The sequence below is a fragment of the Balearica regulorum genome, chromosome 1 (genome assembly GCF_011004875.1).
Source record: "Balearica regulorum gibbericeps isolate bBalReg1 chromosome 1, bBalReg1.pri, whole genome shotgun sequence".
Taxonomy (NCBI): domain Eukaryota; kingdom Metazoa; phylum Chordata; class Aves; order Gruiformes; family Gruidae; genus Balearica; species Balearica regulorum.
In genome coordinates, this window is record NC_046184.1 from 160,091,248 (window position 1) to 160,109,656 (window position 18,409).

The window sequence follows — 18,409 nt, forward strand, 5'->3', positions numbered from 1 at the left end:
AAGTACTGTTCCAAACTTTCTGTTCCATCACTTCATGTAACTTGACATTTCTTCAGACTGTCAGAAGTTTTTTTTATTATTATTTTAAATACTGTTCCTTTGTTCTACTGCAAGTAAGGTTTTGAGCTGATAAAGTAGTCTTTAAGTAAAATTGTGCTTTGGATGCTTAAGTTTATAGTTGTCTTGTCTCTTGAACACTATACTGTATTCTGCAGTGCCATCAGTGTTCGTCTTGGCATCTGGACATTCAGAACTGCATGTAGAAATGAGACACTAGTTACGGATCAACATCAGGTGCAAAACCGAAATCAATTAATGCTCACTTCTGTGAAGCCAAGAAGTCATTCAATGGCTAGAATAAAGGGGTTTGGAAATAGCTATTTTCTTCACTTAAATTGTTGGTGAGGGACAAGTCAATGAGATTTTGAACTATAAAATATACACATAATGGCCCTATTCCAAATATAGGATTTTATTATTATATATTATGTACTGTATCTTCTCTGGCTGATCTCATTTTATTCATTGTTTTATTGTTACTTATTATTGGTGTTGTATTAGCATCTAGAAAGTCATATGGAGAAAAAAGTGGTCTCTACACAGTAGAAATTGTGGAGGAAAATAAAAAAAATTGTAAGGACCCCAGCCACTGTACTTTGCAGTAGTCTGACTTGGAATTCATAGAAATGGTGGTGGTTCTTAGACATGCTTACAAGCTTTTCTTCTCAGAATTGAACTACTTTATTCAGAGTAAGGCTTTTTGGTGAGGGGGGATTAGTTCCTATTGCATTTGTATAACATTTCTCATTTCTGTTTTGCATTCGTTTAGTACACATGCTTACTTATTCTTCAAAGGCAGTAGATGCACAAGAGAGAAATGCTGACTTCACTGACTGACATTAAAGATAGAGCAGAATATGCTCTTTCATCAGTATTTGTAGAAGACAAATGCTGAATATGTGCAATAGGGGATTTTTTTGTGAATTTTTTTTTGTTGTTTTTGGGGTTTGTTTGTTTTTCCCAAACTTAAAAATGTTAAATGAAAAGACAAGGATTCCCAAAATACTGGTTTGGGTGTTTTTTGGTTTTTGTTGGATATTATGTTTTAATACTGAAGTATATTGAGACTTTTCTGCATCACAAAGAAGCACTGCCACATAATATATGCAGTGTATATATTCACACATACAGTCATATATATAGGCATAGTTGCTCTAATTCAGTGATTTGCAAAACCCAAGAAGTGTGATAGGGAACCCTGACCACCCATGTCAGGGTTTTATACTGTGACAGTTAAAGGTTGCTGTTCTTAAGATATTTTTCTTTTCATTTACTTCAGTACTGATATTAATTAGTAAGACTGCCGTAGATCAGAGTCCATGCATTTGTTTGTATCCTCCTTAACAGAAACTGATCTTTGGTAGAAAGCTGACTGTTTTGCCAACCTGTAGTTAGTCCATTAATTGAAAAATCTGAGGTATAGAGAAACTAAAATGTAATTTGGCATTTAATCTAATTTAAAACAAGCAAAACAATTATCCCCCAGCCATTAAGTCTTATTGTTTATTTTAATGTTTATCGAATGAATCACCAGGTTTTTTAATAAAATTGATGATAATATAGAGTTTTCATTTAGGACTTGTGAATTCTTTCCCAGTAACATGAGTCAAACCAGATAGCATTTGAAGCCTTGATTTAAATTTTGCAAAAAGGATGACAATAATGGTTGAGGAACAAAGGAGGAGTTGATTCTCAGCTTCATGTATATTTAAAAGATTAGCAATATCAGGGCATTCAGGGTTGAGGTTGGTTATGATTTTAACCTCTGGTATAAAAATCCAACATACAAATGATTCTCACTCAAATTATTAATAGAGTGTCATGTTGGTTTTTTTTAATCAGTAGATCTTAGTTAGCTTCACTTCTAGATGCTCTGAGTACATGAAGACTTGCTATTTGGAAATTGGATTTATTATTGTTATTTTCTTAAACACAGTTACAAGCAGAATGATGGGGGAAACTGAAAAATGGGCTATTATCTTTCATACTTCCACTTGTTGCAGTGATACAAATAACTTCAAAAGGTCAAATGTCAGAGAGAAAAAAAGTGTAATTATACACTTGTTCAAACTATCAAACTGTGTATTTTTTTAAAAGATCTGAAATACATATAACTTCCTTTTGATTGTGACTTGACAGTATATAAACATATGAAAATATTTCTTTTTATTATAGAACAATAAAGTCAGGCGTTTTGCATTTGAACTCAAGATGCAAGACAAGAGCAGTTACCTTTTAGCTGCAGATAGTGAACTTGAAATGGAAGAATGGATAAACACTCTGAACAAAATCCTTCAGCTTAACTTTGAGGCTGCAATGCAAGAAAAAAGAAATGGAGAGTCTCATGAAGGTAAGCAGGGTTTCTAGCAATTGTAATACAGTTATGTGATGACGTCTGTGTACATGTATTTGGAAAGAAAGGCTTTACTGGGGCTGAATTTTTGTTTTCCTTGGTTGTAAAAAATATGGCCCTTTTCACTGTCTGAACTGATGAGAGGTTTGACCTTTTGGCATTGAAATAGCACTGTTCTGTTTTGATTCCAGTTGAGTTAAGTCCAGAAGAGAATAATGAGACTGATCAGAAATCTAGAAAAATAGAACCCACAATGAAAAATGTGGACTGAGGCAGTTTAAGGAAAAAAGAAAACTTAGGAGGGACTTGTTTTGAAATGTGTAAAATGCTGCTGAAAAATGGAATAATCAGTTCTGTGGTCACTGTAGGCAGAAGAATAAGAAATTGTGATTGCAGTGAGGGACTTCAATTTAGATGTTACTCCCTTCACAAATACTGCCCTAAAGTACTGAAATAGATTGCTTGGGTGTAAAATTTTGTCTGTTGGAGCTTTTCAAGAATAGGTAAGGCTATTCATTACAGATACCCGCAATGAATGCGATGGAGGTATAGTTGATGGTTTGGTGACAAAAGGATAGTCTAGATGTCCTCTCATGCATTTTTCCTCGAGAGTGGATGGAGAGGGCAGCTGGTATGAAATAAAGCGTATGCGTGTCCAGAAGAACCTGGAGGAGGTTATAGAGTGTTGTTCTGCTTGTAAATAGCACAATATACCAAAAGGAATTATTAGAGTTTAAAATGAGATATCACAGTCTTTGGTGAAGATTGCCAGAATTTAACATGATGTTTGCAACAAAAGCAAATCTGAAAGAGAAGCCTGTAGCTCTGTGAAAGACATGTTAGTCAGTGATTCCCAACTGACCGTAGAACTGTAAGATGCTTAACTGAATGGTTATTTTGTAAATCCAGTAACCACTGGACAGTAGAGCTGGGAACCTAATGAAAAGAGGGAACTTGTTTCAAAATCAAGTTACAATGCATAGTAAAAATAGTAATGTAAACTTGTGCATTGAGTATCCCCTTTCCCCATGCAGATATCAAAAGTAGTATTAAAGCTATTTTCTAGGTAAGATTAGAAATAACTGCTGCCTTACGAATTTATGTAACTGATTACATCCTCCAAGAAGTTACTGCATCAAAATGAAATGATGGAGTAGTCCACAACTTGTTTAGTTAACAATTGTAATTTTTGAGGGGGTAGGATTTAAAAAAAAAAAAAAAAAAAAAATCAGAAATATCTTTGCTAAAGAGTTTTGTGAGTAATTTTTTTTGTTTGGTAGGTTGTTTATTTTTTTAAAATGTGGTTTTATAATTTCAGATGATGAACAAAGCAAAATGGAAAGCTCATCAAGTAGTTTTGATAACTACTATCCTGAAATTGCCAAGGTAATATATATATATTGTAAATCCCAACTCAGGATATAAAGTACTAATCATAAGTTAGCCACATGAACTTTCAGTAAAGGTCAGGTATTGGCTTGTAGCTTCCAGTGAGTTTGTGGTGCTTGGAAAGCTTAGAAGCTCTTTTGTGAATAGGTGCGGTTCTTGAGCTTCTTCATTTTCTACTTTTGGAAGCAAACTAGGTACCGTCTGAAAGTTGCTTATATAAATGTTGACATGCTGTTTCAAAGCAGTATGTTTTATTATTTTATTAGTTTATTGTTTTTTTTCTGTTGTTTTATTGCATGCAGGTAAATGCTACTAAAGTATTCCCATAGAAATATATTTATACTGAAGTCAAGTTTTATTGTTAGAAGTCCAGAGGAGCTTAATAGCAATGATGATGTGAATGTATTGTAAGATGTTTGTAACGAGCTGGCAAGTTCATGGATATTTACTGTATTGCCATAGTTCTTGTTTTTAAAATTTGTTCTTACAAAGGTGTGGTAGAAATAGGAATAAAATAAAATAGAAGTAAACAGAAAATAACTCAGCCCACTTGCAGACTTTGTTTCAGTTAAATCAGTGACTTATGTATTGCAATAAGTTTTGCGAGTTCTCTTAGGGAGAAATTTCTGTTAAATCACCTAAGGACTTGAGCTAGTGACCTTTTTCTATTGAAGCTGCAGAATCCAAACTCTTTCCTGTGACTCCCTTACTCTTTCTTCTGTGTGCCACAGCCTGCAGTCTTGAAACTTTTCTGCTTGACCATGCTCTGGAATGGTCTCCCCCTCTTTTCTGAGGATCTGTCTGACCTAGTAACTACTCCTGAAGGGAGTGTAGCTTGTAAACTGAGAACAAGCAGTTAAACAAATTATATATATTACAATAGCTAACGCGTCAAAAGATCCAGTCAGAATACATTAACAGGCTTTTAGCACCCAAATTGGTTGGCTGACTTTTTTGTTACTTCTTTGTAATCAACTTGGTGCATGTGCACAAAAAGCTATTATGTGATAATTTAACTCCAGCTACGGCTGTATTTGGAAATTAATTGGGATTGTGGTGCATACAATCAAGTTTTCCTTGGAAGAGCTGTAAGCATCTGTCAGGGTTTAACCTCAGCCAGCAACCAAGCCCTGCTCAGCTGCTTGCTTACTCTCCCCCAGTGAGATGGGGGAGAGAATCGGAAGAGTAAAAAGTGAGAAAACTCGGTGGGTTGAGATGAAGACAGTTTAATAGCTAAAGGAAAAGCTGCACACGCAAGCAAAGCAAAACAAGGAATTCATTCACCACTTCCCATGGCAGTCATCTCCAGGAAAGCAGGGCTCCATCATGTGTAACAGTTACTTTGGAAGACAAACACCATCACTCTGAATGTCCCCCCTTCCTTCTTCTTCCCCCAGCTTTGTGCTGATCATGATGCCATATGGTATGGGATATCCCTTTGGTCAGTTGGGGTCAGCTGTCCCGGCTGTGTCCCCTCCCAACCCCTTGTGCACCCCCAGCCTCCTCGCTGGTGGGGTGGTGTGAGGTCTTGGCTCTGTGTAAGCACTGCTCAACAGTAATGAAAATATCCCTGAGTCATCAACACTGTTTCCAGCACAAATCCAAAACATGGCCCCTACTAGTTACTATAAAGAACATTAACAGCCAAAACCAGCACAGCATCAAATAGCATTCTTACAGGAGTCTATGAAAATTTATTTCAGAAACAAATATAAAATTAGATGCTTTAGTTGTATGGAAGATTTTGCGTTCTTTATAGTCAGAGTTATTGGAATGCTTAGGTTCCGTATGACTTCCAGAGGGGACTTTTATTCAGGGCTGTGGCACGTGCATATAGTTTTAGTACTACAAATGCTGCTTCCTGTTTTCCATCACCTTCCGATCAGAAGCACACAGCTCTTTAAGCTACATGTTTTTCTACCACGTTATTTTTCTCAGCTCTTTAAGCCCTGGCTATTTTTATTCCATGGTTATAACCCATTTAAATTTCTGTTTCTTTCAAGTAATTTTTTTTATTTTCCCATTCTAGTTCATCTTTGCTAAATACTACCTTTCAAAATAATTTGCTCTATGTATTTTTCTAGCCTTTTTTCCCTGAGGAGAAGTACAGGGGAAAATCTTGCATTAGTACACTGTGTCTTAACTTGATTACTTTTTGTAAATGCTGTCTGTTTTGAGGATTTTTTTTGTCCTCTATTCTTTCTTGTATTGTCTTTTCAGCTGTGGTTCAGGTTTGGGTTTGGTTGGTTGGTTGGTTTTTTTCCCAGTGGAACACTTAGAAGGCATTGAGCCCTCTTTTAGAAGAGTTTACAGTTACTCTATTATTTTTGTTGGTTCTAGGAGATTTTCACAATAGCTGACCTCATATCCTTATGAGGAAAGAGAAATTTCTTCAGGGGTGATTGTAGAGCACCTGACAATAGGGGAAAAAACAGTCTTCCTAGGAAAGGTTTAACCTCTGTGAACACATCTCCAAGGCTTCATTTTTTTCTATCAGCAGCTGTTAGTTTATGTTATAAACTAAATAAGATGGTATTGTGTGCTTCAGTGCACAGATGTGCACACGTACATCTCAATTGGTCTGTCTGTTCTGTGTACTTCATGTTCCTTTTATCTGTAATTTAAGTACCAAGAGTGAATGTAGGGGTTTTTTTTGCGCCGGGGGGGGGTGTTGATATTTTCTGCTGTGTGTGTTTTGGGGGGTTTTGGGGATTATTTTTTTTTTTTTGGTTGGTTGGTTTTTGTGGTGTGGTTTGTTTTGGGTTTTTTTTTTTTTACACTCTTCAGAGAATACGAATTAGACCTTTATTTTAAATAACTATATGATTGTCATGATCAGGGTGCCCGAGTACCTATTTAACCATTTCTGGCCCCAGTGTTCCCTGAGGTAGGAAAACATTGTCCCTGTTTACTGATGAGGAAATGGAATTACGGAGTCACTGATGTGCTGTAGACAGGGTTGATGACTACACACATTTTCAATTCCTGACTTGTGACCAACTCCCCCTGAATCTCTCAGTCAAAAATGCATATTTTTGTCTTGTGTTAAGTGCATACATCAAAGAATTTAAAACTATTCAAGATGAGCCCTTTCTAGCTTCCTCCTATGACCACTTCATCTTCCTTTTCGGTTCTTGCCACTGACTACTCCTTTTCAAAAACATGCAGACAACCTTCCTGTCGTCTTTAAATTTCTTCACAGTTTGGTCCTCTATTTCTCAGTCATACTGACTGCTGAACAAGTGAAGTCTGCCAATACTCTGCTGGTATCGTGTGCTGGGGTCATGTCTTTCACAGCAACTCTTGTCTTTTCTCCTGTGTTTGTTAGTGGTAACAAAGTAAAGAAAAGCCATTAGAGCATCTATACTCAAAATCACATCTCAGAAGTTCGTCTTCTATAATGAATCTTTTACGTCAAAGTCTTTTTTTTTTTATTATTATCAACCTACAACAGGATTTTGAGCTCTCAGAAATGGTGAGCTTTTTTTTTTTCCTTGAGACATAGTAGGAGTTTCTTTAACCTTGAGCAAAGCAGATGTAGACAGGAGATCACTTCCAGCTGATGGTCAGTGATGAGCATTTTGGGTTGGTAACTTCTTTTAACCTGTACAGGCTGATACAAAAATAGACACCTGTCTGTAATGTCATACTTTGTATCCCTGTTTAGCCAGCTACTACTTTAGGAATGGCAACTCTCCTACATGGGTAATTTTGGCACATGCATATGTCCATTTTTCATGTCCCGTGACTTTACAAATCATAGAATACTCTTTAAATAACACCTTTTTTTTTTTCCCCCAAAAAAAAAGTAACCTATGTATACCATCAGTTTTCACATTCTATTTTGTTCTAGTTTACTTTTGTTTTACTGTTAATAGATAGGTATCCACAAATCCCAGGCAAGGTCAGTGTACCTCCTGGCTCTGCAAAGTAACCTTTAAGTCTGACAGTTTTATCTTTTGGAAGTTTCAGGGTTTTTTCCATCTACCCACAGGAAAACCACTTCTTTGGCAGTAGAGCTCAAGGAGGGGAAAAAAAAAAAGGGGAGAAAAAAAAAAAGAGCTCTGATGGTGTTGCTTAATTTAGGTAACCTGTTGTTTCCTGAGCAGTCTTATGGTCTCAGGATAGCTCTGAGCTTTAACCTGCATTTGTACTTTTTTAAAAAATAAAATAGTGTTATGAAACTTGTTTAAGGAGGCAAAGTGCTCTATGAGCTTCACTGGAGTATACTTCCCATAAGCTTGGAAGGTTACATGCTGCTGATGTACGTTTCTGTGTTTTGAGGCTTGGAAAAGCCTTTGGAGGAAAGGAGCTTTCTCTCACTTTTTACTCAGACATGATAGAGCAATTTAAACTAAGGAGTTGCAAAGCTCAGTTAGGGAGAGAAGAGTGCCTGACTTAAAAACATATAAAGCTTTGAACATTACAGAAAGAGGAATGAAATTGAGAACCACTTTCATCTAATAGTGTGCTATTAAGACTTTTATTCTTATTTTGAACAGAGTACCAGAGAAGCAGAAATCAAGTTGAAAAGTGAAAGCAGAGTTAAACTTTTTACCTTGGATCCAGATGCACAGGTTAGACTTTTTTACAAGGAAGCATGTTATTTTCTTTAATATTGATCCTTTTGAGATGCAAAACAACTTCCCTTAATTTTTCTTTTCTCTTTTTAAAGAAACTTGACTTTTCTGGTATTGAACCAGATGTGAAGCCATTTGAAGAGAAATTTGGAAAAAAAATTCTTGTGAAGTGTAATGACTTATCTTTTAATTTGCAAAGCTGTGTTGCAGAAAATGAAGAAGGACCAACGACAAATGTAAATCATCTAATTATTTTCTCTTAATGTTGTGATGAGTGTCTTAGTATTTTGTTGGCACTATTCTTAACAGCAGGAATTCCTTGTTGTGATTGAGAAACATATTGTGGGTTTTTTTGACTCCTTTAAATCAAAATGAGAGCCTAAATCCTGCAGAAAGTAGCTTTGCTACTAATCTTTTTGTTGTGTTGTAGAAAGCGGATTTTTTCTTTTACACCTTGTCAGTAATATCTAGAGTGATGGCCGTGTGTAACTTTATAAAAATGTTACTCTTCTTCCTTTCATACCTGTTTTCACAGTAATATAGATGCCAGCAATGACACGATTCTTTTTTTAAATGTCTAGGTAGAGCCTTTCTTTGTCACATTATCACTCTTTGATATTAAAAACAACCGGAAGATTTCAGCAGATTTCCATGTTGATTTGAACCATGCCTCGGTAAGGCACATGATATCCAGTGCATCTCAACAAATGATGAATGGCAGCGGTGACAGCTTACACAGAATTCAAGACATTCATGAAACTGTGTTACAATATCCAAAGCAGGTAAGAACTAGTAACCTAAAGTATTAGTAGGCTTTTGGGTACAAGTAGAGAGTTTTCCTTCAGGCTTTGGATCACTTTTTATTATGTGATGTAAAATGTGTATGCACTTTCCTTTTATATTTATCTCTTGTTTTATTTCTAGGGAATATTCTCAGTCACGTGTCCTCATACTGACATTTTCCTCGTTGCTAGAATAGAAAAAGTATTACAGGGAAGTATTACACACTGTGCTGAACCATATATGAAAAGTTCAGATTCTTCAAAGGTATGTTATCTTCTTCTGTGGCATGGAAAAAATGCTGAGGCAAAACAGGTTTATTTGAAATTAAGAAATATCAATAAAAAGCTTAGTTCTTTTATAGGAAATTCAGATAACTGGATGACTTGATTTGGTAAGCTGTAGTTATTACTAGTAACTATTATGAATTGAAATGTTATAGATAATGTTTCCCAATAATATGCTAGACTTTTATTTAGCTTTTTACAATCGTGACATAATTATTTTTTTTATAATGGCTTTAAATAAACTGATTTGACAAAAGAGTATTAGACTTCAGTGTGAAAGTTGAGTTGAAAATTATTGAACAACGAAATATTAAATATAGGTCAGAAATTAACTGTATGCCTCTCAGTTAATGAATCTTACTGTATCATTGTTGTTGACTTTTTCTTTGTGTCACTTCTTGGTGACCGTAGTTTACTCTAACTCTATCTGCCCTTTTGCTGGTTTTTTCCTTCAGAAGCGTTGAGCTCATTAAGCCCATGTTCTTATGTATAAAATGCTTTGCAGATTTGATAGAAGTCCAAATCCCTTTTGGAAATAAACCACTGAAACATCTTAAGTTTGCAGGAATCTAGGATGACATAACCTTTTAATGTTTTTGAAAACATATCTATAAGAAGTTTTGTCAGTTGCTGCTTCTTTTGTCATTGAAGAAATAGAGTTTTAATTTTGTTGATTTAGAGTTGTGCTTAAATAGTTGGACTAGGATACTAGGAGAAAAGTTGAGGTTTTTTTCATTAGCAATGTCAGCTACTGTTGACATTCTTCCTGTTTTCAGCTAGTGAAAGGGAAGAAGGAACGGTTAATTTTTAGTGTCTGCAGAGGAACAGTGTTCTTTCCTACTGATTTAATACCGGCTAAGCTACACATAAAAAACCCTGTATTTTTCACTTGGTCTTAATATAGATCAGACTACTGATTTGCTTTTCCAGGAATACTTGAGATTTTTTTCAGCTATCATTCGAAAACAGCAGCTTTAGGAGTCTGGTTTTGAAGTGTATGCTGACTGTTACTGAATTAAAACAAACCTGAACTGAGTAACTAGTGGTCTTGGGCCTGAGCCACATGGGAAGGTTAAGTAAGCTCAAGCGTTCCCAAATTTGATGCTGAGTGCTAGGCTTGTGTTGCCCTGTACTGCAGCAGTAGCCAATAGGAACACTTATGGTTATATTAACTTTTGCTGTCCATTTCTGGTATTCATTTGCTTGTAATTTTATACAATTGAACACTTAGTTTGATTTTTTCCTGTTCTCTGGGATTACACCGTACTAATATGAAACAAAACAGACCAGTACCAGCTATATATGCCTCCCTGTGTGTCAGTGCAATGAGGAAGTTCCAATTCCCTGCAGGATTACTACTCTGGACAAGAAAAAGGGAAAATGCAAGCAGCAAATTCTATAGCCAAGAGATCACTTGTTCTCCACTTAAACATTGAATACAGTGAATTAATGATGATTACTTATCAAGGTTCTATTGTTGTGAGTGCAGTTTCCCCCTTTTTACAGGAAAGGATAATGGAGAGTTGGCTCAAACAACACACTAATAGAAATAGCTCTTCATAATGTCAACAGCATGCATAGAATGCTGGTACATAGAGTGGATGGTGAATAGGGGAGCCCAGTGGGGCGAAATGTTTTTATCTGGAGTCACAATTTTGTCTTGAACACAGTTAAATTTTACTCTAGCTTTTGTATGAGTTTTCTATATAATAATTTTTTCCTTCCTTAAATAAATATGTATCATTGAGGGTGTAGATGGGTTTATGTTTTCACCCATGAAATGCTGTGAAATCAGCAGGTTCTGCTTAACTTGAAATGAATCAAGAGGTATTTTTATTTGTCTTTCACTCACATTCTTAGGATTAAGCTTCTAAATAAGATTTTCCAATTCATGTAGGTGTCAATATCTAGGTTTTTTCTTTTGTACTAATGGTGCAAAAACCGTAACTTTTAAAACATGGCTGTTTCTTATGTCTCTTGCAGGTTGCACAGAAAGTTTTGAAGAATGCGAAGCAGGCATGCCAGAGATTAGGTCAATATAGAATGCCTTTCGCCTGGGCAGCGAGGTAAGGACAGATCTTGTGAATCTGTATTTTTTCTGAGCTTTTCTTTAACATTATTTCCTGCATCTCACTTGTAAAAGTTGATGTGCTATTTAAATTACTTCTTGTTTTACTTTCAATTAACCAAAGATTTCGGACCAACAAACTTACGCTTCAGCTCTAAAAAGTTGTAAACTTTCATTATATTATTACTCAAACCATTGAATGTTGCCAGTTTCTTTCTATTGTCAGTATTTTTTATTTTAATAAGAATCATACAATTGTTTTGGTTGGAAAAGACCTGCCAAGGTCCACTGCCAAATCCAACCACTAAACCATGTCCCTAAGCACCACGTCTACACGTCTTTTAAACACCTCCAAGGACCGTGACTCAACCACTTGCCTGGGCTGACTGTTCCAATGATTGACAACCCTTTCGGTGAAGATATTTTTCCTAATATCCAACCTAAACCTCCCCTGGAGCAATTTGAGGCCATTTCCTCTTTGTCCTATCACTTCTTGCTTGGGAGAAGAGACCAATACCCACCTCACCACAACCTCCTTTCAGGTAGTTGTAGAGAGTGAGGAGGTCTCCCCTCAGCCTCCTTTTCTTTCTCCAGGCTAAACAACCCCAGTTCCCTTAGCCGCTCTTCATAAGACTTGTGCTGGACACGCTCCAGCATCTCAATGTCCTTCTTGTAGGGAGGGGCCCAAAACTGAACACAGGACTCAGGGTGCGGCCTCACCAGAGCCGAGTACAGGGGGACTATCACTTCCCTAGTCCTGCTGGCCACACTATTCCTGATGCAAGCCAGGATGCTGTTGGCCTTCTTGGCCACCTGAGCTCACAGTCAGCCGGTTGTCGACCAACACCCCCAGGTCCTTTTCCGCCAGGCAGCTTTCCAGCCACTCTTCCCCAAGCCTGTAGCGTTGCCTGGGGTTGTTGTGACCCAAGTGCAGGACCCGGCACTGAGCCTTGTTGAACCTCATCCAGTTGGCCTTGGCCCATCCATCCAGCCTGTCCAGATCCCTCTGCAGAGCCTTCCTTCCCTCAAGCAGATCAACACTACCACCCAGTATGTTGTCGTCTGCAAACTCACTGAGGGTGCGTTCCATCCCCTCATCCAGATCACTGATAAAGACATTAAAGAGAGCTGGCCTGAGTACTGAGCCCTGGGGAACACCACTTGTTACCGGCTGCCAACTGGGTGTGTGAATTAAATGATTCACGCTTGATTTGTTAAGCTAATCTATTTCTGTGTTAAAACTTGCCTACAATGACAAGAGTATTAAATGCTCAGTGTGAAGGATGGTGCAGTATGTTCTAATTTGTAGTAAAGATATTTCTTGAAGTGAATTTCAATACTTCCATAAACTCAGCTGAATGCAAGATTTTGACTTTCAGGACGCTGTTTAAAGATGCCTCAGGAACCCTGGACAAAAATGGACGATTTTCTCCTCTCTTCAGGCAAGACAGTAATAAACTTTCAAATGAAGACATGCTGAAATTGTTAGCAGATTTCAGGAAGTAAGTCTATGTTCCCCACTTTAAAAAACACAAACCAACTAACCACACCCTAATCCTTAAACCACCACCCCTGCAGTGCCCCACCAAATTCATATTTCTGAATTAGCTGCATAACATCTAAGAAATTTCACAGTAGGCTAATTAATAGAAAACATTTTGCAGTATGAGTTATCACCCTATAAAAAGGAGGCAGTAAGGAAAAAAATTACAGAGTAGAAGCAGCATTTTGTTAACTTAATGATTTATCTCCCCCTTTGCTCTTCCCCCAAATTTACCTTGTTACTGTGAATGCTTATCACTGGCCATTTAGATTTAAAAAACTTAATTATTTGCTGCAAAAAGCTTAATTAAAATTAAAAGCTTAATTTTTGCTGCAAATGATAGTCAGTGCATGGCAAACAAAACTTTAACAAAGTTTTTCATTTTGATTTAAAGAAAGGAAAACATCATGCTTTTTCTTAACCTTTTCCACGCTTGTGAATAAAGCCTTACTTTTTTTTTTTTTTTTTTGAGAATTTAAAGGAAAAGAAAACTAAATCTAGGTAAAAAGCAAGACCAGATCAGTCATCTTCCTCCAAACCACCTTTCCTCTCATACTCCTGTTTCAGGATATTAGTTTTACCTGTGTTTCCTATAATCTCTTTTCTCTGGCATCTGATAGTTTTGCATTTAGCCTGACTTTGAGATGTTTTTCCTTCCTATAGACCTGAAAAGATGGCCAAACTTCCTGTTATTTTAGGAAATCTGGATGTTACAATTGATAATGTGTCACCAGATTTTCCAAGTAAGTATTACTAAACACTGTTAAATAGACATTCAGGGTTTTTCTCTTCAGTTTTTTTTATTGGTTTTTATGTATTTTCAGATTATGTTAACTCATCGTACATTCCCATGAAACAGTTTGAAAACAGTACCAAGACACTAATAACGTTTGAAATAGAGGAATTTGTTCCCTGTATACCAAAACACACTCAGCCTTTCACCATCTACAACAATCATCTTTATGTTTATCCAAAGCATTTGAAATATGACAGTCAAAAGTCTTTTGCAAAGGTGAGTATAGGAAGACTGTACATTCTGGTTAAGATTGTTTATGTATTTCTGTGATGATCCTTATGATTAAATGTTTGGGTTTTTGTTTTTAAATACTGCTTTAGGCTAGAAATATTGCAGTATGCATTGAGTTCAAGGATTCTGATGAAGAGGATTCTTTGCCTTTGAAGGTTAGTCTTTTTTGATTTTTGTGACTGATAAAAGAAAACAGTGAACAGTTAGCTGTTACACTTGATTAATATATCTAGTTTGGAATGGCAGGTTTCTGTCCTCCTTTTGTATTTGGCGTAAGAGTAACTTCTAGATGACTTGCTTCTTTTTTGATATAAAAGATTACTAAAGAACCCTCAGAACACTTAATTTCTTTATATCAACAAAAATTCCAAGAATAAACTTGTTGGAAACAAAGATGGCTGGTGCATACTTGATAGGAGGAATTCTTTAAGTTAAAATGGTAAAGCTTTAGATCAACTGCAGAGCCAAGCTCTGTGTGTGTTTATGAGCTACTGCAGTGTATAAGAGGTGCTCGGATGAAAAGAAGTAGAAAAATGTATAGAAATCCTGAGGTAAAATCAGTGTCAGCTCTTCTGCACAGCAGGCCAACTACAGATCGTGTAATCTGGGCAGTCAAGTTAAAGACAAGTTAAAGTATTTCAAATTCTAGGTGAAAAAGATTCTAAGCTGAGAGTGAAAAAGTATCATAGGGGTTTTTTTATCTTTTTTCCTCATTTTTTCCTATTATTAGTGTATCTATGGTAGACCAGGTGGACCTGTATTTACTAGAAGTGCGTTTGCTGCTGTTCTGCATCACCATCAAAATCCAGAGTTTTATGATGAGGTAAGCTACCTTTCTGAGGTAACTTTTATTGGTTTAAGTATTATGTAAGTTTCAAAAATACAAGAAAAGATTTGAGGATTGCAAAGTTTTTGATAATGATTTTCATTTAAATCAGACCCACCCTTTTCATTGTAAATAAATTTTTTAAGTTCTGTGTGTGTGATTTCTTGATCTTGCTTCAAATAACATATAACCTGGAATTACTTTTTAAGTGGGTAGCCAGTAAGGCATTTCACTGCTCTAGCTGAAGACTTCTACAAAGGTTGTGATTCTTTGCCTTTCAGATTAAAATAGAATTGCCCACTCAGTTACATGAAAAGCACCATTTGTTGTTCACCTTCTACCATGTCAGCTGTGATAATTCAAGCAAAGGGAGTACAAAGAAGAAAGATGTTGTTGAAACACAAGGTTTGTATGCTAATGCTTTACTTTCAGTAACTACTGGGGAGATTTTTATGAAGTATACTTATCTGGTAACCTGTGATTTTTGTGATCCATATAATGCTTTCTAATTACGTTATACTGATGGAAAGATTTTAAGTATTTATTTTAATTTAATGTTTCAAATGTTCTTTTAGAATGTCTATCAAATGTATGTTTGGTTTTGGGTTTTTTCCAAACTCAGTGGATTTATTTGCCTTTTTAATTATTTCTAATTGTTTGAGTTCTAATGGTTTGCCCCTTATGGTAACATTTTTCTGGTTTATGAATTACATATCAGAAATGTACAGTAAGACTTTTGTAAGGGTTTATGTAAAGATTCATAACAACTACAATTCCTTGCCTTTTGCGTTTCGTAGTGGGGTATTCTTGGCTTCCTCTAATAAAAGATGGAAGAGTGGTGACCAATGAGCAACACATCCCAGTGTCAGCAAATCTTCCCTCAGGCTATCTGAGTTATCAGGAAGTGGCAGTTGGAAAGGTAAGTTATATGAAATTGCTCTAATTTTTGGAAAGAAGATGAGGGGAGAAGGTTTGATAAGATTTAAGTCATTTTCTAGTAGAATTTTTTCTTTTATAGTTGAAATGGAGTGCTTTGCAAAAATCAGACAGCTGATGTAGAGGAAACAAACAAACCCAAACAGAAATGGGAGACAAAACTTATGACTAAATTCTGACTCTTGCAAGAATTTGAATCAACCTATCCTAATATAGTTTTTCGTTTAAATTGTTAAGTACTTATTTCTGTTATTATTTAGCTGATGTACTTTGGAAATGTTTAATTTTTTGTAGTAGTAATTAACTAGAAGTTACAGTAATTTTTAAATATATTAAACTATTTTGAGTTTATGAAGATATGCAAATAATCTGAAGTCCTTTACTAAATTTTTTTTAGCATTTCATGCTGTCTCCTTTCAGTAAGTCCTTTATTCCTGAAAAAGTCTTATTCTCACATCTTGATTTTTGTGATCTTTATACTTCACTAGTAAAATTTCTGGTTGTATTTTTCAAAGCAGAAAGCTTGCAAAATTGTAGTAATAAAAATGATACTGAGGAGGATACAAAATATAAAATGTGATAGGGGATTTGACTAAGAGAATGAAATGCAGAGACAAAATTGACTCATTTTGAAGGAAGAGTCCTAAAATCAGCAGCAAGAGGTGCTGCTCTCCTCCTGTTCTACCACCTTTTCTTTTTTTAAACTCTGCTGTAAGCTTTCAAACCATTGTCCCCTTCATATCTTTCATCTTTTCATATTGTAGGTGCATTCTTTATGCCTCTGCTGTTTGTCTCTGATCATGCCCATGGGTAGAAAGTTAGGACCAATATGGCTAGTTGTAGATCTAGCAGTAAAATCTCTCCCTAACTGGTTGTCAGGGTAGACAGCTGAGCATTCCCATTCTCAGTTCTTTGGAAATGGGATGGGAAGGAAGCACTGGCTGCTACCTATGGGTGACCTATGTTAAGGTTTAAACAGTGACAGTATCTCTGAAAATTCTTCTGTTATTCTCAGAAAACTAGTAGATTTTTTTCTCTAGTCAGAAGTTGCTTTGCAGAGTTGTAGGGAAGACATGGAACCTGTGACTTACAGAAAAGCAATTTTGTTAGCCAGTGAGGAAACTACTGTGAGACTTCTAAAAATCATATTAAGCTTCATAAATGCTTTTGGTAATATTGCCTGCATAATTTTCCTTTTTTTATGACTTTATTCATTGCACACATTTCCTCCACCTGTTTTAAAAAAAAAAAAAAAAAGTGGTGTTTATGGTACTATAAACAAATAGGTTTACTCTAGTATACCACTACCTTATTTTACTTTTCCTCCACATGTCTGCATGCAGCATTCTGGTCCTGAAATTAAATGGGTAGATGGAGGCAAACAGCTGTTGAAGATATCCACTCATCTGGTGTCAACTGTGTATACACAGGTGAGTTATAAAACAGATTAAGTTATAGAAAGTTCTGGGAATAATGTATATTTGTTTTGTGTATATATATATAGACACACACACAAAATATTTGGGAAGATTCTTAAAGTCAGTATGCTGATGTCTGTCTTTTTTATCTCTTGGACACTCTGTATGGTATCTATCTCTCATATCAGCTGTGAAAACCAGCAGATCTTAAATGGAAGCTATTGAAAATGTGAGCCTTTTCTCTAACATTGTCATCCATCCTGATCTGAATTTTCCTGTTACATGAGAGGTCATAGTTGTCTGAGAACTATATACTGGCATGTCTACAAAGCGATGAGTCCTGTTATAGCTGCTCATAAAATACATATTATGATCAGCTGGCATAACTGACATTAAGTATGCTATTTTTTGCATGTCACTTGGTTTGAAGCAGATATAGGTGGTGTTTTGTGTAACAGGTATTCAAAAATCACTGGAAATTTCTTATGTGGGTTAAAAAATTAACGTTACATGTAGACTAAATTAGTCTTTGGAGTAGTGCACTTCAATTACTTTTGAAAATTGAATCTATGGACACGTACATGGTTTTTTATATATAAGTATTTTTAATGCGTTCTGCTTTAGATTATAGAGAGTATGTCAGATATTGTTTAATTTGCTGTTCTTTTCGACAGGACCAGCATTTGCACAATTTTTTTCAGTACTGTCAGAAAACAGAGTCTGGAGCTCGCGCACTAGGAGCGGATCTTGTAAAGTATCTCAAGGTATAAAATGGCAGTGAATAATAGATTATGTTATTTATTTAAACTTTTGAAAAAGCTAGGAGCTTCAGACGTTTTCCACTCACTAAAGCATTTTTATACTGCATATTGGAATGTGCAGTATAAAAAGAACAAAAAGATGCTTCTGGCCCTGGATGAATTTACAATTGCAATATAAGAAGAAACCATGAGTAAATAACGAGACAGTATTGGTCAGCTTTGAGTGATAATTTTGAAACGCTAATGGTTTAGTTTGTCAAAATAATCTAATTGAACTGCACATGAGAATGATAAGGAATGTCGACTCTTAATTTTTCTAAAATTTTGCTTAGGAGGTCATCATTATTATGTCTATAGTTATCTTTCAGAATTAGATCAATA

At 35.8% G+C, this 18,409-nt stretch overlaps 1 protein-coding gene across 9 annotated transcripts in view; it reads left to right on the plus strand.

Moving 5' to 3' along the window:
- Window positions 1-18,409, plus strand: part of DOCK9 (dedicator of cytokinesis 9) — a 140,115-nt gene that overhangs the window by 61,452 nt on the left and 60,254 nt on the right. For all 9 annotated transcript variants that reach the window (XM_075740962.1, XM_075741016.1, XM_075740999.1 and 6 more), the window contains exons 8-23: window positions 2,236-2,410; window positions 3,732-3,799; window positions 8,305-8,379; window positions 8,478-8,618; window positions 8,964-9,164; window positions 9,307-9,429; window positions 11,433-11,515; window positions 12,897-13,019; window positions 13,724-13,803; window positions 13,885-14,072; window positions 14,177-14,242; window positions 14,818-14,910; window positions 15,195-15,318; window positions 15,711-15,832; window positions 17,193-17,279; window positions 17,942-18,031. In XM_075740962.1, coding sequence (XP_075597077.1) covers window positions 2,236-2,410; window positions 3,732-3,799; window positions 8,305-8,379; window positions 8,478-8,618; window positions 8,964-9,164; window positions 9,307-9,429; window positions 11,433-11,515; window positions 12,897-13,019; window positions 13,724-13,803; window positions 13,885-14,072; window positions 14,177-14,242; window positions 14,818-14,910; window positions 15,195-15,318; window positions 15,711-15,832; window positions 17,193-17,279; window positions 17,942-18,031 — 1,839 coding nt within the window. The remainder of the gene's footprint in view (window positions 1-2,235; window positions 2,411-3,731; window positions 3,800-8,304; window positions 8,380-8,477; window positions 8,619-8,963; window positions 9,165-9,306; window positions 9,430-11,432; window positions 11,516-12,896; window positions 13,020-13,723; window positions 13,804-13,884; window positions 14,073-14,176; window positions 14,243-14,817; window positions 14,911-15,194; window positions 15,319-15,710; window positions 15,833-17,192; window positions 17,280-17,941; window positions 18,032-18,409) is intronic.